The sequence below is a fragment of the Morus notabilis genome, unplaced genomic scaffold (assembly GCF_000414095.1).
Source record: "Morus notabilis unplaced genomic scaffold, ASM41409v2 Scaffold515, whole genome shotgun sequence".
Classification (NCBI taxonomy): domain Eukaryota; kingdom Viridiplantae; phylum Streptophyta; class Magnoliopsida; order Rosales; family Moraceae; genus Morus; species Morus notabilis.
Window position 1 is genome coordinate 62,890 of NW_010359934.1, and position 25,066 is coordinate 87,955.

The following is a 25,066-nucleotide window of genomic DNA, read 5'->3' on the forward strand; positions in this document are numbered from 1 at the left end:
TGGTATGGCCGGATTTTGAGGGGGAGAGAAAAGCTAGGGAAAAAAATGAGGCTTATCCTATGGTGGTTCCTTTTATAGGCACTTGGAAACTATTTTTTTACACCACATCAACTCTCTCAATCAACCAAATTTTTGGTTCAATTTTCCCCAATCTTGGCCGGTTATGGAAGGAGAAAAGGAGAAGCCAAAATTGCCATTAATTCCCCTTCAACCACTACCATCCCATCACCTTAACTTGTAGCCTTCTAACACACTCAACATATAACCAAAATTTTTGGATATAACTTCCTAAGGATGGCCGGCCAAGTGAAGAGAAAAAGGATAAAAAAAAAAAACTAATCATTAGTCCTATTCACCTCTCTCATCACATCTCATCAAATCACACATACTAACCTACCCTTGTACTTTTGTCCATTCCCTTAACTTACTCATTAAAACTGTCCAAAATCATACTGACAGTTATTTTCTCCTGTATACGGGTTCTGGATGCTAGGTTGTACTGTGCTGGGAGATTCTTAAAATTAAGATTCTCTAACTGTATCTATACTGGAAATTCTTCCGTTTTAAAGTACGGTGAGAATTTATCGATCGAATTTACTTGATCGGAAAAATGTGAACTTAACGTGAAATCTGCTACAGAATTTAGGAATGCAGATGTTAATTCCCTAAATCCTTCAATCACAAAATGTACATAGTATAATGATTTTCCCGGAAAATCCTTGACTTGAATACATGAATTATATTATTAAAATTATGGGATTTTTTTCTTGGTCACTACAACCGGTTCCACAAACTATTTCATGTTTCAAATCATCATTCCAAGGGTTTTCAATCTCAAAACATGGATTTAAGATACTAATCCATATACTCTAGGTCCCCAAATGAAGCTAATTTGGGTTCTCCTTGAAAATAGAGGTTAAAACAGCATTTTCAGGCCAAACAGGGTCAACCCCGTGTACACCGATCGACCGTTGACAGAGCAGTGCAACACCACCAGTCGACCGGTGGTGTGCAATCCGGTCGACCGGTGAGGCCAATGCAATCCGGTTGACCGACCGGTGAAGAACACTAGTGCGAGAAACTTGCAAAAATCAGTTCAAAAACCTGCAAATCCAGTCTCAAATCACAATATTTCAAGGGACAACACCTGAATCCGGGTTCTAGGTACTAAATCAAGTGCAAAGAACCCGAGATCCCCAATTTCTACTATGTTTTTAGTTAAAATCCATCAAAATCTATTTCAAACCAAAATAAGTTTTTAAATCTGAAAAAACTTGATAATCAAGAGAGGTTTTTCAGAGATATTACATTAAATCCTTCTCTTGACGTTGAAAACTCTTTGAAATTCCTCTTTGGTTCGAGATCCGGTTGATTTTGAAGCAAAACGGGAGAGAGAGACAACTGAGAGAGAGAGTGAGAGAACAAGAGAGTGAGGGTGAGAGAGAGAGAGAGTATGCACAGGAAGGAAAGAAAGAAAGGAAAAGGAAAGAAAGAAAGGAAAAGGAAAGAAAAAGGAAAGAAAAAGGAAAAAGAAAAAGAAAAGGAAAAGGAAAATGGACAGGTGTCCAATATTTAAAATGACAGTCCAGAAATGTGACCATACACACTTCTGGATAAAAATGTAAATACTAAGAATATTTAAATACCTTGAAATTATTTAAATTCACATGTCAAAAATATTTATTAATTAATAACTAATTAATTAATTCAGATCAGGCACACTAATAAATCTCAATTATCTTAATTAATCTCATTTAATTCTTTAGGGTGTTACAAAAACTCCATGTTTAATAACGTACTCAATCTATTAAAGAGCAATAAATATATATATATTAAAAAAAAAAAACCTTTAGGGTTAGAATTTGGTTTAATATTGAAACTTTCAATTGCAAACAATGACTTCTTATACGTACATATAAGGGTCTTTTGTACTGATAGTGCATGATATAGGGTGGAACAAATAAGTACAAATGGCTTTCAAAGGTGAAACTTATGATAGAGTGCATGTAATGTTGAATTTAAAAGAAATTAAAATGAAATATAATGAAAATATGCAAAACTAATAAAAATTTATACTTCCGTTTAAAAAGAGAGGCCCATCTCTACAATTATTTATTTATTTTTTGTTTTGTTTTGCATGCTGCCGAAGAATACAAATAAACAAATAATTAAGTATTTCCTTCTTTTTACGACCAATAAGAAAATTATGGTGTCCTTCTCAAGAAAAAAACAAAAAAAGAAAAGGAAGAAAAGTAGATAGTTTTGGTGGTTGTTGGGTTTTCTAATATATATATATATATATATATATATATATAAACCTTTAGGATTAGAATTTGGTTTAATATTGAAATTTTCAATTGCAAAAGATGACTTTTTATAAGTACATATAAGGGTCTTTTGTACTGTTAGTGCATGATATAGGGTAGAACAAATAAGTACAAATGGCTTTCAAAGGTGAAACTTATTATAGGGTTTCTACTGTGCATGTAATGTTGAATTTAAAAGAAATTAAATTGAAATATAATGAAAATATGTAAAACTAATAAAAATTTAAGAAATGTCTCTAATCCGGCACTGGATTAGAGCGGCACATATATATTTTCTTTAAGAATATATATATTTCTTTTTAAAAATATGTATATTTCATTTTAAAATATGTATAATATGAAAGAGACACATATAATTCATCTAAATACCTATATACATGTTTTAAATATATATATATATATTTAAAATATATATATATGTTCCGCTCCAATCCATGATTGGAGAGATTACCTAAAAATTTATACTTCTGTTTAAAAAGAGAGGCCCATCTCTACAATTATTTATTTATTTATTTGTTTTGCATGTTGCCGAAGAATAAAAATAAACAAACAATTAAAGTATTTCCTTGTTTTTACGACCAATAAGAAAATTGCGGTGCCCCTCAAAAAAAAAAAAAAAAGACTTTGGTGCAAAGACTTCGGGGTTGTTGGGTTTTCTAAAATGATGACTCAATCAAAAGTCACAATGAATTAATTAAGAGAGAAAGAGGAAAATAGGCAAAAACTTGAAATGAATTAAAATTAATAGGTCAATAGTTTACATAAGTTAATAAATAGGTCAAATTACTATTTTTGTCCATAACTAGTTTGGTTATGAACCATAACTTGACAAGTTATTATCCATAATTGTCCATAACTAGTCTAACTATGAACCATAACTTGACAAATTTATCCATAATTTATCTGGTTATGAACCATAACTTGACACATTATGGGCTATTAATTTTTATAACTAAAAATTAGTCTATATACTTTCTTAAATTTTTCATATTGGCCTATTTTCTAAATTCTGGCCGTGGGGGATCTAGTGGAGGTCGTGGTCGCAATGGTGGGCGTGGAGAGGCAAGTGCTTGTAACACCTCGAGAAATTAAACAGGATTAATTAAGATAATTGGATTTATTAGTGTGCCTAATTTAGTTTAATTAATTAATTATGTTTATTAAATGTTTATGGTATTCAAGTTTAAATGTTTTCAAAGTATTTAAATATTTTTAATATTTATATTTTTCACCCAGAAGTATATGTAGACACATTTTTTAGTCTACTTTTGTAAATATCTTTTGAAATTATGCTTTACTTTTCTTTATTTCTTTTTCTTTCCTTTTTTTCCCTTTTTGTTTAACAAATTATTCAACAATAAAGTGATTGTCAAAAAGTAAAAAGAATCAAGTGTTGTATGTTACAGGCGATTTAAATTTATGTGTTTTCACAAAAACAAAAATTGTGTTCAGTCAAATATAGGATTTGTTTTTTCCCCTTGAGCTAAGCTTGTAGATATTTTTCCTACCAGACATTTTGCACCCTCACCCCCTCATGTTTTTCTTTCAGGAAGTCGTTCCGAAAGGTGTCCAGGGACACAGCTTACACAAGGAAGAAGATTTATTTATTTCTCTTTAGTCATGTCCACATGCTTTTGAGTCGTGTTTGTGCAGATAGGCCGAACTCGATGTTACTTTAACTCGTGATGAATTATGCTTACAATAAGCCTGATGGCATTGCTTAGAGACAATCTTGATTAAGTTGTCATGTAATTGTTTGTGATTAATTTCAGTGTGATGTATCGTTAGTTTGGACAGAAGTCATGGAGATGTTTCAGTTTGCTATGAGCTATGCTAATAATGTGGACTCGTTCGGCAAATTAGTTGAGTTTTTTTACATTTGATGAGTGCAATATAATTATAATATCTGCAGGTTGTAGAGTTCAAGGCGTTCCTTATATCGGATGCGTTTGAAACTCGTTCTAAAATGATTTTATTTTTTGTATGAAAATGAAAATGAAAACGTTTTTAATCTCAGACAGAAATCATTTTTGAAAATACGTTTGATATTTTTATCAAGAGATTATTTTTAGTGTAAAAAAACCCAATAATGTCATTCTTTCTCTCTCTACTCGAGAGAGTATAAAATGAAAACAAAAAATGAAAAACGACTAAAAGTCGTTTTTCATTTCTCTCTCATTTTACACTAAACCAAAAAATCGGTTTCATTTCCGTTTTTTATATTTATTGCGCCAAACGCTGTTTTGGAAACATTTTCATTTTTTCTTTCTCGAAAAACGTAAAAAAAAATGAGCCCATTATTCAAATGTTTCTTAGCACCTCGAGTCCCCGTCGCGTTCACTTGTAAAATATAACTCAACGTGATGTTAGAATTAATTAATTATAATACCATAACATTATTTAAGTTAAATCATAACGTTTATTCCTAACTCGATTGATAATGGATATTTTTTCGATCACAATCTCTACTATTTCATCCGAACAAGTATTTAGTACAACCGAACGAATACTTAAGAAACGCCGAAAATATGCAAAACTAATAAAAATTTATACTTCCGTTTAAAAACAGAAGTCCATCTCTACAATTATTTATTTATTATTTTTCTTTTTGTTTTTTTTTTTTTGTTTGCATGCAGCCGAAGAATAACAAATAATTAAGTATTTCCTTCTTTTTAAGACCAACAAGAAAATTATGGTGTCTCTCTCAAGAAAAAAAAAACAAAAAACAAAAGAAAAAGAGAAAGAAGAAAAGTAGATAGTTTTGGTCGTTGTTGGGTTTTCTAAAATGATAACTCGATCCAAAGTCGTTGGGTGGGAAAGGAATAAAGCATAGACTCTGGTGATGCACACCACGGTACGTAAGAATAATTAAGTTACGGGAAGAAAGGAATAATTTATTCATCATTTAATAAATATTATTGGTAGAATAATTAAGTTATTTCCATTATTGCTCTGCTAGCTTGATCCAAAGCTGAGGAAGAGATGTCGGAGACTTTCCTCACCCCTGTGATTGAGAAGTTGGTTGAGCTGTTGGCCGATGAAGTCGGCTTGCTGAAAGGAGTCCACAAAGAAGTGAAGAGCCTCAAAGATGAACTCGAGATCCTCCAGCCGTTCCTCAAAGATGCCGAAGCCAAGTCGGAGAAAGGAGAAATCAGTGAGGCTGCACAAATATGGCTGAAGCAGCTGAGGGAGAAGGCGGATTGTATCGAAGACGTCGTCGATGAATACCTCCGTCACCTCTCACAGCGTGGTCAGCAGCAGCGGCATGGCTTTGTTCGTTCACTCCGCAAAATGGGTCAGATCATCAAAGCCTTGAAACCGCGTCATGACATAGCTTCTGAGATTCGAGATATTAAAGAGTCATTGCGTGAAATCAAGGAAAGAGGTCAGAGTTACGGGTTGAGACCTTTCGAGCAAGGATCTAGCAGAGGTAGTACAACCAGTAGCACAAGTGATGCAGCAGGCCTCACCTCTCGATTGAGTTCTCTCTTCATCGAGGATGATGAGCTTGTGGGAATCGAGTCGACATCAAAGATGCTCATAACAAGTTTGGTTGAGGAGCCGTCGGCACGCACGGTGATTTCACTTGTTGGTGAAGGTGGAATTGGTAAAACAACTCTTGCTAACAAAATTTTCAACGACGAAGAGGTGAAAGGACACTTCGATTGCCATGTTTGGGTCACTGTGTCTCAATCGTACGATATCGACAAGATTTTAAGGATCATGAAAAAGAAGATTTGCCCAAAAGTTGGACAACCCGCGGAGGAAGAAATCTTCACCATTGAAGAATTAATTAGTCTTTTGAGGCAGTTTTTGGAGACAAAAAGGTACGTGGTTGTTTTCGATGACGTGTGGAAAACAGAATTTTGGGATGTCATTAAACATGCTTTGCCTAATAACAACAATGGTAGTAGAATAATTGTCACAGCTCGTAATAGTGCCGTTGTTGACTCCTTTAAGGAGACCCCATTTGATGTTGTACATGAGCTAAAACCTTGGTCTTCAGAGCTTGCCTGGGAGCTATTTTGCAAGAATGCTTTTCGCTATGAGTCTCAAGGGAAATGTCCCCAAGAGTTGGAGGACTTGTCCCGTAGGTTCGTAAGTAAATGTCAGGGCTTGCCACTTGTTATTGTGGCTGTCGCTGGTTTGTTGTCCAAAAAGGAGAAGACCAAATTGGAATGGCGAAGCGTGCTTGATAATCTCAACGATGAGTTCGAAAAAAATCCCCAACTTGCCAATGTTTCAAGAATTCTCTCTTTCAGTTACCATGATCTACCTTACCATCTTAAAACTTGCCTCTTGTATTTTGCCATTTTTCCTGAAGATTATTCTATTCTTGAGGGAAGACTGTACACACTTTGGATCGCTGAGGGCTTTATTCAATTAAGGAGAAACAAGACACCAGAACAAGTTGCTAAAGAATACTTGAGCGAGCTCATTGGTAGAAACTTGGTTTCATTTGAGATACGGCACGGAATCGAAAAACAGTGCCATGTTCATGATTTGATACGTGATCTCATTTTAGCAAGAGTTGATGAGTTCTCTTTCTGTCAAATTCTTGAAGACAATAAGTTGAGATTCGAAGGAAAGAGCCGCCGTGTATCAATTTATGGTACTACAAAGGATGTCTTAGAGTCTGTTGCAGGTTTTAAGATGCGTTCTCTCTTCCTCTTCAACGTCGATGGATTCAATAAGTCTTTTGTGGTTAGTTTGTTCGAAAGATTTAAACTTCTGAAGGTGCTGGATTTCGAATATGCTCCACTTGACGATCTCCCAAGTGAAGTAGGGAGTTTGTTTCACTTGAAGTACCTAAATTTGAGAGGTACAACTATAAAAACGCTTCCAAGGACCATTGGTAAGCTACAGAATCTAGAGGTGTTGAATATTTCTCAGACCCAGATAAAAGAGCTGCCAGACGAGATCAAAAAACTTCAAAATTTGCGGTATCTTTTATCCTTTTGTCATGTGGACAATAAGGAAAGTGAATATAGTTTCGATTCATTCTATGGTGTGGGGATCAGGGAAGGGATTGGATGTTTGGAGAAGTTACTAACACTACATTTAGTCGAACCGCGTGTTGGAGGAGTTGATTTTGTGAAAGAGTTAGAGAAGCTGCAGAAATTGAAGACTTTGGGCATTGGAAAGTTGACCGCAGAAATGGGGAAGGCTCTTGCAGCATCCCTTGAGAAAATGAAAGGCCTTGAAAAGTTATATGCATACTCAAAAGACGAAGGGGAGATTTTAGATCTAAAGGGCATTATATGTCCTCCTTTTCTATGGCATGTAAGCTTGCAATGTCGGTTTCAAGAGTTTCCGGATTGGCTTTCCAAGCTTGAAAACCTAAAGGAACTGAATTTACGTTTCTCAAGGTTAGCGGATGAACCGTTAAAATGGCTCAAACATTTGCCAAATTTAGTATTCCTGCTCTTATACAAGGCGTACGACGGAGAGGAACTGCATTTTGAGGAAGGCGGTTTTCTAAAACTCAAGCAACTTAAATTACGAGATTTGGAAGGACTAAAGGTGATGAAAATAGACAAGGGAGCACTGCCCCTTCTTGAGAAGTTTGCATTCGGGCCTTCACCGCTAATGAAGGAGATGCCTTCTGGTATAGAGCACCTAACAAACCTCAAATCTCTGGACTTTAGAAACATGTCAAGGGAATTTGTGGTTAGTCTGCAACCGAATGTAGGCCCTGATTATTGGAAAATCAAAAATACACCATCAGTCACCTTCTGGCACAAGAGGGAACGCTACAAGCTGGGCAGCTCGGAGTTGTTGCAGCGTCTGCAAGAGTTAGGCAATTGAGATCAAACAAAGGAAGTGGCAGCGTAAGAAGGTAGATTTACCCCCCTCTGACCCACTTTCTTGTTCTATTTTTTTTCTTGGAATTGTTCATAGAAAATACTATATTTCACACAAAAATTTTCATTTCCTCATAGTACTTCATTTCTTACGATTCTGAAATCCAATAGAAAGACATGTAGTCAGTGTAAATGTGTCAACTAACTCGTGTCTAAAATGTCCTGTTGCTACCGTTGTATTTTCTGAATTCATTTTAACAGATTATCCTTTTTTTTTATAACCTTTAACAAATTATTCAAGAATTAAGTGATTGTCAAAAAGTAAAAAGAATCAAGTGCTGTATGTTACAGGCGATTTAAATTTATGTATTTTCACAAAAACAAAAATTGTGTTCAGTCAAATATAGGATTTGTTTTTTTCCCTTGATCTAAGCTTGTAGATATTTTTCCTACCAGACATTTTCACCCTCACCCCCTCATGTTTTTCTTTCAGGAAGTCGTTCCGAAAGGTGTCCAGGGACACAGCTTACACAAGGAAGAAGATTTATTTATTTCTCTTTAGTCATGTCCACATGCTTTTGAGTCGTGTTTGTGCAGATAGGCCGAACTCGATGTTACTTTAACTCGTGATGAATTATGCTTACAATAAGCCTGATGGCATTGCTTAGACACCATCTTGATTAAGTTGTCATGTAATTGTTTGTGATTAATTTCAGTGTGATGTATCGTTAGTTTGGACAGAAGTCGTGGAGATGTTTCAGTTTGCTATGAGCTATGCTAATAATGTGGACTTGTTCAGCAAATTAGTTGAGTTTTTTTACATTTGATGAGGGCAATGTAATTATAATATCTACAGGTTGTAGAGTTCAAGGCATTCGCTCTACAATTGCTTCACCTATAGCCCATAATTCAAATTTTTCGTTTTTAATAATGAGATAATATCAGAAGTAACATTTGCTAAAACAGCAGAATAAATTGCAGCAATGGCATTTGTGTAGTAGTTTTCGACTGAGGATGGACAAAGGCCAGAAGCAGAGATGAATTCAAGACGCTCTAGAAGTCGAAATCTAGCAGTTCAGCAGGGAGGAATTATCATATTACTAAGCTACCACTATAGTTTTAAAAAAAAACTTTAAAGTAAAAAAAAATGACAGATTACAACGTTCTATCAATGCACAGAAGAATCTTGTCAAGAAGTATTACTAACTCAGACAAATAAAATAAACATAAACTGGATGAAGGTTTCGAGTCAAAAGATTTACTCTCCCATCAAAGTAAGTGGAAGATGCCTCGTTAAAATCCTGGAATTGCAAAAGCTAACTGATAGGAAACCATGTGAGGAAAAACAGCACACTTTATTGGAATATTTTCATGTGGACTTTCAGAATCAAAATAATTCATTCTATCATGAATCAAAGCATCTCATGGATAACAGTATTAATGTGAATTAACAATTGCATGTATGTCAAAAATCAGTCAATAATGGGATGAACACTCAGTTTGTTAACTAACTTGAGGCTCACGAGCTCCATCAATCTCATAATATTTTGTCAGCCCATTGATTTTAGTTCAAACAGTTCTTACCAGTAGTGTAGGATAACAGTTCTTACTTCTAAGTAATAATATTCATTAAAAAAGAGAAGAAAAATATAAAAAATTCCCTTTTTTTTTATCTATAATTATTACCCACTATGTTCAAATCCATACTTAATATGGTGCTCTGTTGCTACAGAAATTAGCAACATTTAGTTTTCCTATGGGCAGGATAATAGGATCATGCTAACCCCAGTTTTTTGTTTATGCAAGAGCTGTGCTAAAGGAATCTAACGACAACAATACGCCATAAATGTGCGAAAATAGTCAACTTATAGTTTTTAGGTTTATCTAGATTGATTTTTGTGAGTTGTGGGATTGCCAGGTTTGGTTTTTGTTGGTTTTACACCTATGTATTCAATATTAACCACTTCTTTGAGGAAAAATCAAAACAGACCAGAAAATTTTGAAACAATTCTGAGTAAATAAGAATGCTAAACCAGTGACATCTGCATCAGATATGCAGGATGGGGCATATTGGAAAGAGTTTTTACCATCTTTATTCCTTAAGTACAAAAAATAAAAAATAAAAAATAAAAAGAAGAAGAAGATAGTTTCTTTTTCTCTTGAAATAAAGGATGCTAATTTTGGGGAAATCTTCTAGCCACTGCCTGTACTACTTTGCTATAAACTGCAGCTTAATTTGTCATTTATATTGTATGACACAAATGAACTCGGTTGCAATTTTCACGATACTGTGACTTTTAAAGTTTAAAAGTTCAAAAACTAATATGACATATGATGAAGTCAAAAATGAAATTAACTCTAAATAGTAATTGTAATATATTATATATTCTTAAACGGTTTTAAGTAAATAACATATTTATGAAACAATTGAAATAAATATCACATTCTCTCTGTTTCTAAAATAGGTTATTTACCTCTTTCTCTCCGTATTAATTTGGTTCAAAATATAACAATAAAAAAAAATAAGAAGAAGAAGGAACATGCCAATAAAATAGTTCATAAATTACATGAAGCAGGCAGCTTCGGCGAAAGAAAGCCTAATTGGACATTTGGGTAATTAATCCTTCTAGAAATGATGACTCAGCCAACAATGAGATGACGAATTGACAAGAATTGATTAAATCAAGGGGGATATGGTTGGTTTTTTTTTTTTTTTTTTTTTTTTTTTTTTTTTTTTTTTTTGGAAAGAATATTGTAATGAGTGCCATTAGATATCGTGAAAAATTAACATAGTCAAGTTGTTTGATTTACATTCTATTCACATATAAATTTCAACATGTATGTGTGCGCATGTGTATCTATAAATATTTTTTTTATAAAAAAAAATTTTAATTTAATAAAGCACTTCTACCTAAAACCAAAATATAATACTGTTACGCATGCCCATTAAGATGCTAATTTCAGCTTTCACATAACTTTTGACTTCTCTAGTCCTCTATTTATACATAATTTATTTCACATAATTTCATGCCTTGTCGGGTTTCCATATGGTTGAGTTCCAAAGATTAAATTACTTTTTATGATGATTTATTTAAGGACAAATAATCTGAAGTTTAGTCAATATCGTTCAGCAACGAATTATATTTTTAGTCATGATGAATTATTTATATCACAGAATGCCTCCATTGAGTTGGGGTTAGTAGTGCTGAAACTTTGAACGGCGGGCCTGCCCGAAGCCTGAATTTTTTCGGGCTCGGCGGGCAAGACCTTATGTCCACCAGTCCAGCGTAAGGGTCGGGCTCGGGTTCGGGCAGCCCAAAAAAAAAGTATTTGAACCAAGCCCGCCGCCCGTGTGTACCCCATGCTCGCCGGAGTGCCCGCCTGATTGCCCACCCAACAACTAGTCTTTTGACCGTTGCTGCCCGGACTGACTGCCAACCCGAAAGCCCATCTTCAACAGCTATTTTTTGTGCCATTGCCCAAGAAGCTCGAACCGCCCGCCCGAAGCCTGACCCGTCAAGCAAAAACTAGCCGTTGGATTCAAAAATTTGGGGAAAAAATTGATTTTTTTAACCAAACAATTTCCCTATAAATATCACCCTCCCCCTAATATTTTATTCACTACATTACTCACATTCTCTCTCAATCTCTCTCAATCTATCTCACTTTTGTCTCAAATCTCTCTCACAACTTTTCCACAAACTCACACAAAATTCTAAAGCTCTCTCTTTCAAAGTGCTCTCATTTTAAGTCTTAAAGCTCTCAAAACTCTTTTCAACTTCAAGCTCTCTCAATTTAGTAGAATTTCATTTTTATAATGGCATCCTTTGGTTAGGGTGATAATCCCGTTGACCCCCAAAGTCCAATTCCTAATAATGTTTATACTAGGTAGGAATCGCAAACACAAGCACCCAAGGAACAATTTCCAATTCCAAATTCCGATCATGGTAGATCTTGTGGAGGTCATGGTCGCAATGGTGGGCATGGGGAGGCAAGTGCTTATAACACCTCGAGAAATTAAACGAGATTAATTAAGATAATTGAGATTTATTAGTGTGCCTAATTTAGTTTAATTAATTAATTATGTTTATTAAATGTTTCTCGTATTTAAGTTTAAATGTTTTCAAGGGATTTAAACATTTTTTTAACATTTATATTTTTTACCCTAGAAGTATATGTAGACACATTTTCTAGTCTACTTTTGTGAATATCTTTTGAAATTATCCTTTACTTTTCCTTATTTCTTTTTTTGTCCTTTTCTTTCCCTTTTTCTTTCTTTCCTGCGGCTCCCTCAGCTCAGCTCTCTCTCTCTGCGTTTGTCTCACTCTCTCTCTCTCTCTCTGTCGTTTCTCTCACTCTCTCTCCCGTAGCTCTCTCTCTCTCTCTCTCTCTCTTCAAAAATTTGTCAAATCTTCCAAAATCTTGAACCAAAGAGGAACTTCAATGAGTTTTCAACGTCAAGGGAAGGATTTAGGATAAGATTTCTGAAAGACTTCTCTTGAATCTTGAATTTTTCCTTTAGAAAAAGTTATTTTTAGTTTGAATTGGATTTTGATATATTTTCAGTAAGATCACGATGAAAATTGGGAAAAATTGGTTCTTTGGACTAGATTTGTCATTTGGAACCTAGATTTAGTGATTTTCCTTTGAAATATCTTGGATTGGAACTGGGATTTGCATGTTTTGGCCTTGTTTTCTTTGGATCGGCCATGTCGGCCGATTTATGCCGCCCCCACCAGTCGCACGGACCGGTCGACCGGTTCTTTCTCCACCGGCCAACCGGTGGAGAATAACTTCTCTGTCACCGGTCAACCGGTGCACCCGTAAACTGAACCTGTTTTGCCTAAAAATGTTGTTTTGACCCTGATTTTCAAAGAAACCCCAAATTAGTTTCATTTGAGAACCTAAAGTAGATGGATTAGCATTTTTAATCCATGTTTTGAGATTAAAATCCTTGAAATGATGATTTGAAACATGAAATGATTTATGAAACTTGGAATTTGGATTAAGGCACACTAATAGGAAATCGAAGTATATAATTGAGCTTGATTTGTTTTAGGAATGAGAGTTGAATCTTAAAACATTATTTTGTATCAATGCTAGTTGAGGAATCAGATTGAAGGCTTTGAGGAAGCGGAAGCTAGGATAGCGCAACGCTAGCAATAGGTTTGATACTTAAGATGTAGGATTTCTTGTCATTTTCTTTGATAGCCTATTTTTAAAGAGTTTTGACCTTACAAATGTTTTAAAGAAAGGACATGTTTGATAAAGAAAAGTATTTTAACACAATAGCTTAATTTTAGCTATTGGAATCATAATGAATTGTTTTAAAGGTTTAATGAATATTTTCTTAAGATAAGATATCTTGCAAACTGGTAAACCTGCTGATGGCCTAGATAGGATATGCAGAGAGTATCCTCGAGGGTAGAACCCGAAACCCGGACCGGGCCACTACGGTGGTGTTAAGGCTTGTGCTTGTGTAATTAATTTATCATAGTATAAATTACTTGTTGATACCTGTAATACGGAATTAAAAGTTTGTACTTCCTTTCAGAAAAAGGGATGTTAGCTTCCGGCTGTTGTGTTGGAAGTGGATATCTTCATTTACTTACTTATTCATGCATTTACTTGTTTATAAAGTTTATTTCAAAATACATCCTACTGGGCATTATGCTCATATTTTATTTTATTTCTATAAATATTAAACTCCCCCAGGCGACGCCAGAAGCAGCACAGAGTAGCTGAATTAGTTGCTACCGTATGTTCAAGTGAGGACATTGAATCCATCATCCTTGTGTATAAAAGTAAGGATTGTAAATTTTGAGACTATAAACTTTGAATATCGAGACTGTGGTTGATGTCTATAATGTTATTTACATGTTCATGTATGTACAATATTGTATATCCTGTGGGTGAAACCCTGAATGATGCCAAAGGCTTAGTTTAAAACTTGTTTTTCAGAAAAATGTGAAAGTCCCCATCACTTTCTTGTAATCTAAATTCAGTAAAATGTGGGGCTTGTTAAGAAATTTCCTTGACATTTTACTTTTGGTTTTGATTATTACATTTCCAAATACTTAATTACTTTCTTAATTGTGTTTAACTTCTAAACGAGCCTCCATGTCACTAACCTCTGTTTTAAGGCATGCCAAGACTTGGTATCAGAGCCTTAGGTTTAGAAACCACGGGATTGTGCATACATGTATGACGTTAGGAATCCACTAAACAATCTAGTTTCTTTCCAGTTAAAAGAGATGCTGCCGCGTCGTAGGTCAGTTAATCAACCGACACCACAGAATGAGGAATTCATGGATGCCATATATGCCACTTTCCAAGGAATGGCCACTTGAGCTCAGAATGAGCGACTAGCCGAGGATAGAAAGCAAAGTTATTTTTGTGAATTCAGACGTGGACCTATCCCTACATTCAACAGTGAGGGTGGACCCCAGGAGGCTAAATACTTAGTTGATTCCATAGTGAAACACTTGAACACTATGGGAGTACCAGAGGAGTACTGGGTGGAATTTGGAATGTATAAGTTGGAAGGCCAAGCGAGTACTTGGTGGAAGCAAGTAAGGCGAAGGCATGATGTTGCGGTAATGACTTGGGATCAATTTGAAACCCTTTTCAATGAACAATACTTCCCTCAAAGTTATCGGGATGAAAAGGTGATGGAGTTTATGTCCTTACAACAAGGTGATATGTCGGTGAGGGAATATGAGGCTAAATTCAATGACTTATCCCAGTTTGCGCCATCTTTGGTGGAGTATGAACACCTGAAGAGCCTTAAGTTTAAGAAAGGTCTTAAGAGCTCAATAAGGAGGTCATTGGTGGCTCTGAGGATTCGTAATTACCGAGAACTAGTAGCTGCCGCTACAAGTGTGGAGCAAGATAATCAAGTTTATTATCAAATAAGGGAAACAACCAGTCGAGCTTCAGTTTCAGGTGGATCTTCTGCTTCAAAGGGGCCACAGTGGAGTAATAGAAGGAACCGCAATCGGGGGCAGATCAGTGGAGGGAGGGTCAGTGGTGGCAGTAGTTCATCTGGAAGTGACAGGAGTGGTCCTTATAAACCCAAGTGTCATCATTGTGGGCAGATTAGCCGTATTAAAAGGAATTACCCTAATCAGAATCAGTCGCTAGCTCAACAAACTCAAAGTGATGCCTCCTACAGTTAGGAGAGGTTACCGTAATTTATGCCACCTTACCAGCCACAGCTGCCGACACAAATGTCATTCCCTCATGTGCCAACATATCGTCCGCCGTTTTACCCACAGTTTTGGCCCCAAGTTTCGAGATCAGTGTAGTTACCTTCACCATAACAGTATAGGCCGTGGAACCAGAGGCCCAATATTGATGATAGAGGAAAGGGAAAAGCACAGGGACAAGCTTATACCCTAACAGGAGGAAGTTCTGGAGGTCAGGCCCGTAATATTTTGTTAAGGGTATGAGTCTGATCTCACACTCTTTAACTCACATATTGTTTGATACGGGCGCTACACATTCATTCATATCAACTTCATTTCTTCAAACTTTAAAATTGAAATCTGAGAACCTGAAAACTTCAATGATCTTGAACTTTCCACTAGGATGTGTGGAGGCAATTAGTGTATGTAGATTATGTGAAATTACGATTGGAGGTGAACGATTGAGAGCTAACCTAGTTATCCTTCCGATGAGCCTGTTTGACGTGGTGCTCAGAATGGATTGGTTATCAAAATACATTGTAATTGTTGATTGTTACCGTAGGAGAGTAACTTTGATTACCAATTCTGGAGGAGTAATTACTATATTTCACACAAAAATTTTCATTTCTTCATAGTACTTCATTTCTTACCTTTGTGAAATCTAATAGAAAGACATATAGTCAGTGTAAATGTGTCAACTAACTCGTGCCTAAAATGTCTTGTTGCTACCGTTGTATTTTTTGAATTCATTTTAACAGATTATCCTTTTTTATAATATTTAACAAATTATTCAAGAATTAAGTGATTGTCAAAAAGTAAAAAGAATCAAGTGTTGTATGTGTTGAGAATGGTGTCCTAGAAGCATGAGATGTAATATGATATTTATTATTTATTTAATAAAATAGTTTATTCATCATTTTATGTGCATATATTTATGAATATTTTATGAATATCAAATGAAAATTCCATGATTATTTATGTAACCTTAAACATTGTATATAAGTGTTATATACGAGAGGATAATGTTTAAGGATAATAATCAAAAATATTGTTCTTAATGAATTTAATTAAAGTTCAGAATCTTTAATTAAAACATTATTAATATATGTCATTCCCATTTAGAATGGAACGGTGCTATCTGCACTGTTAATATGGTGAGATATTGAATGAGTGTATTTCGTATAATGAGATTATGTGGAACAGGGACACAGACACAATATGAATTTCTAATAATTTCTGTTAAGTATAGAAATTCTAATTGAGTCTACCGATGGTCATATATAGAATGATCTTAATCCTGAGTTCTTAACAAACTCCTATTTATAGATTTGTGTCTTTTAATTTACTCGGTACGGATTCTAAGACCCTGAATCCTATTCCTTGTATTTTGGAGACATGATGAAGTAGGTAGCTGAGAATGTTATTATACGAGATGGAATCCATTCCTTCTTGAGAAAGAAGCAGATAAATAATTTTCTTGAGTGTTGATTCGGTACTTGGATTAGTAAGAGCGCTCTGGTTCATGAATGTGTTTTATGAATCACTATCCATTAGAGAATCAATGGTACTCAATGATGAAGATATAATTAGAGAGGTTAACGGATTCTACCTGGCTCTAATTATGAATTATTTATGGAGGATTGATCTATATGCAATGACTATATCAAATTGACACTTCACAGTTTAGAAGTAATTAATGTCTATAATTTTGAGAGTACAATTCCAAGTTTATAGTGGAGTAACTATTAGAATTAATGGAATTAATTAATTAATTAAAGTGTTTAATTAATTATTAATTTTATTGGAGCTCGGGATTATAGGTCCATTAGTCCCCGCGTCGTCCTTGTAATTCTACCAGACACAAAGGGCAAAATGGGAATTTTAGAATTATGAAATTCTAAAATTAAACACTTAAAAATAATTAATTGAGAATTAATTATTATTTAAATAATGTGATTATTTAAATTCAAATTTGAATTGTGAACATAATTTAAATTTATCCGTTTAAACTAATTTGATAAGTTGTTCAATTTAGAATTCAAAATTAAATTTAAGTTTGACTTAAATTGGAATTTGAATTTTAATTAAAATTAGACTACAAGATAAAGGATGATTTTCTCTTCCTTCCCTATCTGTATTTGGCGCCTACCACAGGGATAGGATTACCTAAGGTTGGCCGGCCATCTTAAGGATAAGGAAGAGGAGTTTTTTGTTCCAAATTCAAATAGGAGATAATTAACAAGCTTTATTTAGTAGATAGAGATTTGATTCCTTCTAGAAGTTTGACTTCTACTCTATAAATAAGAGAATAATAAAAAATTGCGCGAAATAATTTTTTGACCGAATTTTCTGAGGGCTGGCCGAAATCCCTAGTAGAGAGAGAAGGAAAATTTTTCTCTCAAAATTCCACATCGTGCATGTGTTGGTGTTTGTGGAAATTCAAGTGTTTGTTCCAACCCGTTTTTGTCTCAAGTGTGCCCACACACACGTCTACGTAGATTCAAGAAATTGATGTGGAAGACTTTGGTTTTCTAAACACAAGACTTTAGAGCAAGGATTGTTCGAGATCAAAAGAACTCAAGTTATCATCCTAATCGGCCTCCAGGTATTTTTCCTAATTGAGTTCTTAATAAATGAATTAATATGATTAATTTATTCGTGCATAAATTAATATAATCTATAGAGTATCTCAAAAATTTTGTGAAAATTTTTGTTATACTTCATCCGCCTCCCCCACGCTTCCGCATCCGAATTCGATTCGGTAACCACAGTATGTTACAGGCGATTTAAATTTATGTGTTTTCACAAAAACAAAAATTGTGTTCAGTCAAATATAGGATTTGTTTTTTCCCCTTGAGCTAAGCTTGTAGATATTTTTCCTACCATACATTTTCACCCTCACCCCCTCACGTTTTTCTTTCAGGAAGTCGTTCCGAAAGGTGTCCAAGGACACAGCTTACACAAGGAAGAAGATTTAGGGCATGTTCTTTTATCCAAAAATTTAAAAAAAGACAACTCGAGTTTTAATTTTATTCAAGTTCACGTTCTTTTAAGTTTTAACTTTATTCAACTTTACTCAACTTTATTCAAGTTACAACTTCAACTCAAGTTATAACTCAAATTCAACTCAAAAACTACACTCAAATTACACTAAAAAAGAACAACCCCTTATTTATTTCTCCTTTGTCATGTCCACATGCTTTTGAGTCGTGTTTGTGCAGATAGGCCGAACTCGATGTTACTTTAACTCTTGATGAATTATGCTTACAATAAGCCTGATGGCATTGCTTAGACACAATCTTGATTAAGTTGTCATGTAATTGTTTGTGATTAATTTCAGTGTGATGTATCGTTAGTTTGGACAGAAGTCATGGAGATGTTTCAGTTTGCTATGAGCTATGCTAATAATGTCGACTTGTTCGGCAAATTAGTTGAGTTTGTTTACATTTGATGAGTGCAATATAATTATAATATCTGCAGGTTGTAGAGTTCAAGGCGTTCGTTATATTGGGCGTGTTTGAAACTCGTTCTAAAATGATTTTATTTTTTGTATGAAAATGAAAATAAAAACGTTTTTAATCTCAGACATAAATCATTTTTAAAAATGTGTTTGATAGTTTTATTAAGAGATTATTTTTAGTATAAAAAATTCAATAATGTCTCTCTTTCTCTCTCTGCTCGAGAGAGGATAAAATGAAAATAAAAAATGAAAAACGACTAAAAGTCATTTTTTATTTCTCTCATTTTACACTAAACCAAAAAATCGTTTTCATTTCCGTTTTTTATCTTTATTGCATCAAACGCTGTTTTGGAAACGTGTTCATTTTTTCTTTCTCGAAAAACGTAAAAAAAAAATGAGTCCATAATTCAAATGTTTCTTTTTTAATGAATCGATCATAGAAAGAGGAATTGTATAGAGAGAGGAATAAAAGTTGTAATGAAGCATAGCAACTAAGTTGGCTTCTCATGTATTCCCTTAAAAAAAAAATTTGTTTTTTGGGGAAAACTTGATGAAGATGTATCGCCTTATTCAAATATATATATATTTCTCGATCGATCAAGGAAAACGTAAATTTTACGAGTGAGCTAGTTGCGGAAATATGGGTGCACCATCACTTAGTTGATTGCAAAATGAGATAATATCAGAAATAACATTTGCTAAGAGAAGAGTTCAAATAGCAGAATAAATTGTGTTACACCATGGTTGAGAGATCGGCCACCCTCTTGAACGACAGACGCCGAGGACTCCCCGCAGAGGATCGGTCGCTGGCGCAGCGGGAACGCCACTATCTACGTCGAGAGACCATGCGTGGGAAGAGGCGCCGGGCGCAATGACTCGGCCTTCAGAGACCGCGGCGCCGAGGTAGTACTGTCGTTTTTCTCTACCAGCTGTCTTGTCAACTCGAAGAGGGAAGTATTGATTCGATTGCTACTGCAAAAGTCAAGAGGTCAGGCGGCAGATAGGAAGGATCAGCCGCATTCCCCGGGACAGTCATCATGAAAACTCACCTACCCTCACGCCTATCGAGGACAGAGGATGGCTTCCTCTTTGGGAATGGAGAATACACATTCACATGTAAAGGCCTATAAATAGGGCCAAGAAAACCCAGAAAGGGGTTAGACACCAGGGTATTACCACGAGAAAGCTTGTAAACACCAAAACAAATTAGTGCATACACAAGTGGATTAGGCAAAAGAGTTATTGCCGAACCACTATAAAATTATTGTCTCGTTTATATTACTTTCCTGCTTTTTATCTCTGATTCAGTCATTAATGCAACTGTGAGTGTTTTTGGAGAGGCAATTACGAGTTGTCGGAAAAACACCGTCAACAATTGGCGCAAGAAGGAATGCCCTAAGCCCAGAAATTTAACCCAGTTTTGAACCAAAAGAAACAGCAACTATGCCTCCCAGGAACGCTCGCTTGCTACCGGCCAATCCGATGAGCCAGGCGACTCAAAATCTCACCGCCGCTGAGACCTCAACGAATCCGCTCCCACCGGCTGCCGAGAGCCCCCCAGACCGTATCGACCAGCTCCAAAAGCAGGTCGAAACGCTGACCGCAGCCATAGAAAGGATGGCTACCGCCCTTGCTGGGTGGGATCAAGGGCATAACCCGATGCCGCCGCTCGAAGACGCGCCGATGCCCCCGGTGAACGCCGCTGTTGGGGCCCAAGGGATTAGTGACCAACGCGATGACACCGAGGAAGTCGGTGATAGTCGAGCCAATGATCCCCGTCCGACCAAGTCGAATAGGTCTGTGGGGAGCAGACAACGGGCAGCACGGAGGAGAGCGCGGGAGAAGGCTGCGGCGCAAGCTGGGAATAACAGGGATGCGCCCCCTCGACCGCAACAGGACGCGAATAGGAGGAACGCCGTCCCCGTTGAGTCTTCATATGTGCACGGCGGAGACCTCAGGACAAGGCTCGACGCCCGCCGCGGGAAGGCCGTGCAGCTGGCGAGAGAGGAAGAGCTCGCAGCAGACAATAGGGCTCTGGCCGAGAAGATGGCCAAGCTAGAAAAGCAAATTGGGAGTCGACTGCACAACTTCGAGCAAGTTATGGGGAAGGTTGCCGAGGCGGTCAACGTCGACGCCAAGATGTACACGTCTCACTACCATCCGTTCATAGAAAATATCATCCGGGTGCCACTTCCCGACAAGTATAAATCGCCCCCCATTCCGCTATACGACGGAAGGAGTGACCCGGACGACCACTTGGATGTGTACACAGGACACATGGTCCTGCATGGATACGCCGAGGAGGTTATGTGCCGGGCATTCAGGAATCATCATTCCAATTCCGCTAGGAGATGGTTCAAATCCCTGAAGCCAAACTCCATCGCCAGCTGGGATGATCTGAAGAACGCCTTTTTGACTCAGTTCATAGGTGTCAAGAAATACATTCCCCCAAAACAAAACCTCTCAAGGGTATGCCAGGGACATAATGAGTCCCTGAAGGACTGGATAGCCCGGTTTGGGGAACAGGTCGCCGCCACTGAGGGAATCTCCGATGAGGTAGCCTTGATGGGGGCACTGTCGAGTATGAAGAAGGACATCCCCTGCAGCACAGACCTCGACCGTAAACCGCCCCACACCTACCAAGAATTCCTGATGAGGGTGCAGGGGTTCATTAACGCCGAGGAGGCAAAGAAGGCCTTGAAGAGCAAGGCGGCAGCCCCTGGCAAAGAAGAGGTGAGGCAGGCGAGCAGCCAGAATAACGGCAAGAAGCGCCGAGGGCCCCCTCAGGTGCAAGCCGAGCCAAGGTACAACCCGGCTCCGAGCAATAGGGGCGGCAACGCCTCAACGAGCCAGGGGGAAAACAAACGGCCAAAGCCACAACGGTACGACGTCTACACACCCCTAACTATGGGGATCGAGGACGTCTACCACGAGATCAATCATCTCCAGGTCCTACGTCGACCACCGCCGCTAAAGTCTGACCTGACACGAAGAAACCAGAACAAATACTGTCGGTTTCACGGCGAGAGTGGACACACCACGGCCGAGTGCTATGACCTGAGAGATGAGGTCGAGAAGCTGATCCGAGAGGGGAGGCTCAACAAATACCGAGCCGACCGTCAAAACAACAGCAGACGCAACAACGACCGACGGGACGAGCAGAGGCATGACAACCCGTCCGAACCAGTTGGCGTAATAAGAACAATCTTCGGGGGACCATACCTCGGCGGCACCTCTCGACGCGCACAAAAGGAGTACGCCCAGGAGGTAAAAGAAAGGTTCAGCCAGAGAATCATGAACGTCTCCGGACGCGAGGCTAAGGCAACGCGATACGAGGATGCCGAGATTACTTTCTCGGAGGCCGACGCGAGGGGGGTACATTTCCCCCAGAGTGATGCCTTGGTTGTCGAGGCCATGATCGGTAACCATATGGTTTGCCACATCCCGGTCGACAACGGCAGTTCCGTGGACATCCTGTACTCGGACTGCCTCGACAAGATAGGGACCCCCCGCACGAGGCTGCAGAATAGTGCCCAACCCCTGTACGGTTTCATAGGGGATAGCGTCATCCCGGAAGGGGCCATAGAGCTGCCTATGACCATTGGAGACTGACCGCACACCTCGACTGTCATGACAAAGTTCCTGGTGGTGAAAGGAGGCGACCAATACAATGCGGTCATAGGATGCCCGACGTTGAGGGCCTTGAGGGCAGTAACATCCATCTACCACCAAGTGATGAAGTTCCCGACTCCCAACGGGATCGGCAAGGCCTGAGGAAACCAGTACGAGTCAAGGCTTACGTACTCAGAGACAGTCTGCCACTACGCTGAGCCGATGCAGGTTCGTAGGGAGCTCAGGGTGGTCGAGACCAGGGCGGAGGAGTTCGACTTGGATCCGAGGTTCCTAGAAGAGGAGCCCGGAACGGGACCGGTCGAGGAATTGATTGAGATCCCCATCGATGGAAGAGATCCGGTGAGAGCGCTGAGGGTAGGCTCAGAACTGGGAGCGCAAGCCCACAGAAGACTGGTTGAGTTTCTCAAGGGAAGCCTCGACGTGTTCGCCCGGACGCACGAAGACATGGAAGGGATAAGCCCCAACATCATGTGTCACAGCTTGAATATCGACGAGAAGGTTCCGCCCAAGAGACAGAAGCGCCGGCCCATGAACGCCGAGAGATCAGAGGCCCTGCGGGAAGAGGTCGACAAACTGATCAGAAATAACTTCATCCGAAAAGTCTTGTACCCCGAATGGGTCTCGAATCCCGTACTGGTGCGAAAGCCAAACGGAGAGTGGCGAACATGCGTCGACTTCAGCGACCTTAACAAAGCATGTCCCAAGGACAGCTTCCCACTATCTCGAATTGACCAGCTAGTCGACGCCACGGCAGGACACGAACTACTGAGCTTCATGGACGTGTACTCTGGGTACAACCAGATCCCAATGCTCGACCGCAACGAGGAGCACACGGTGTTTGTTACCGACAGAGGGCCCTACTGTTACCAAGTGATGCCCTTCGGTCTCAAAAACACTAGAGCAACCTACCAACGCCTCGTCAACAAGTTGTTCGCGGGGCAGATCGGAAAGACTGGAAGTCTACGTCGACGATATGCTGGTGAAGAGCAGGAAGACCGAGGACCATGTGGAGGACCTGGGGAGAATGTTCAGTGTCCTCAGAACGTACAAAATGAAGTTAAACCCCCGCAAGTGTGCCTTCGGCGTCGCTTCAGGGAAATTCTTGGGTTTCATGGTGAGCAGTCGAGGAATCGAGGCCAACCCGCAAAAGATTCAGGCCCTCCTCAACATGGCATCGCCAAGGAAGCCCAAGGAGGTCCAGAGGCTGACCGGCTGCGTGGCCGCACTAAATCGGTTTATATCTAAATCTACAGACAAGTGCGTACCGTTCTTTGACACCCTGAGGGGAAGCAAGCCATTCCTATGGACGGAAGAGTGCGAACTGGCGTTCCAACAACTGAAGGAACACCTTGGGAAACCCCCTCTACTATCCAAACATGTGACCATGGAGGTGTTGAGCCTTTACTTGGTAGTCTCAGAACACGCCGTTAGTTCGGTGCTAATTCGCGAAGAGAAGAAGGTGCAATTGACGGTATATTACACTAGCAAGCGCCTCCTCAACGCTGAGTCGAGGTATCCCCAGATGGAAAAGCTCGCCCTTACACTAATTGTGACAGTGAGGAAGTTGCGGCACTACTTCCAGGCCCATAGCATACAGGTCTTGACCAACCACCCACTCAGGCAGGTGTTACAAAAGCCAGACACCTCCGGTCGACTCTTAAAATGGTCCATAGAGCTCAGCCAGTTCGACATCGACTACAAATCGCAGACGGCTATCAAGGGCCAAGCCCTGGATGACTTCGTGGCAGAATTCACAGGGATACCAGCCGAGGTCGAGGAAGCTGACGAACCACCGCGATGGAAGCTCTACGTCGACGGGAGTTCCAATGACAACGGCAGCGGGGCAGGACTGGTGTTACACACACCAGAAGGACACAAGATCACCTCGGCCACCAGGTTTGAATTCCCCACGTCCAATAACGAAGCAAAGTACGAGGCGCTGCTTGCCAGACTCCGATTGGCGGAGCACTTAAAAGCGGGGAACCTCGACATCTTCAGTGATTCACAGCTTATTGTGAATCAAGTGAAGGGCCAGTACCAGACCAGGGATGAAAAGATGGCTGCGTATCTAAAGAAGGTTAAGGAAGCCCTAGGGAGGTTCACGGCTTATGACATACAGCAAGTGCCAAGGGCGGAGAATAGTAACGCCGACGCCCTCGCCAAGTTGGCGACGTCGAGAGATGCTGAGCTCTTGAACTTGGTGCCCGTAGAGGTCTTGAAAACTCTGACCACGGAAAAAAGGCCTGAGGTCGTGCCGGTGGGTTATCAGCCGAGCTGGATGGACCCGATCATCAAGTACTTGGTCGACGGTGAACTCCCTGAGGACAGACAGCAGGCCAAAAAGACGAAGTATCAAGCGACGAGGTATACAATGCATGACAGTCTCCTCTACTGCAGAGGGTACTTGACGCCCCTGCTCAGGTGCCTCGGCGCAAAAGATGCAAAGAGAGTGCTATCCGAAGTGCACGACGGGATATGCAGGAACCACGCGGGGGGACAGTCCCTAGCCTACAAAATACTACGACAGGGGTATTACTGGCCAAGTCTCAAGAAGGATGCAGCCGAGTACGTGAAAAGGTGCGAGAGCTGCCAGAGATATGCCCCCATCCCACGACTGCACTCAGAGGACCTAACCTCCATAGTGTCCCCTTGGCC

General features: G+C 38.9%; 1 protein-coding gene across 1 annotated transcript; it reads left to right on the top strand.

The window, feature by feature from the left end:
• Nucleotides 1–5,107: 5,107 nt before the first annotated feature.
• On the top strand, nt 5,108–9,025 carry LOC21389708 (disease resistance protein RPM1). The gene is made up of 3 exons (XM_010095420.2): nt 5,108–5,181; nt 5,287–8,166; nt 8,625–9,025. The coding sequence occupies exon 2, from the start codon at nt 5,310–5,312 to the stop codon at nt 8,133–8,135; it is 2,826 nt and encodes a 941-aa protein (XP_010093722.1). The 5' UTR covers nt 5,108–5,181; nt 5,287–5,309; the 3' UTR covers nt 8,136–8,166; nt 8,625–9,025.
• Nucleotides 9,026–25,066: the final 16,041 nt, after the last annotated feature.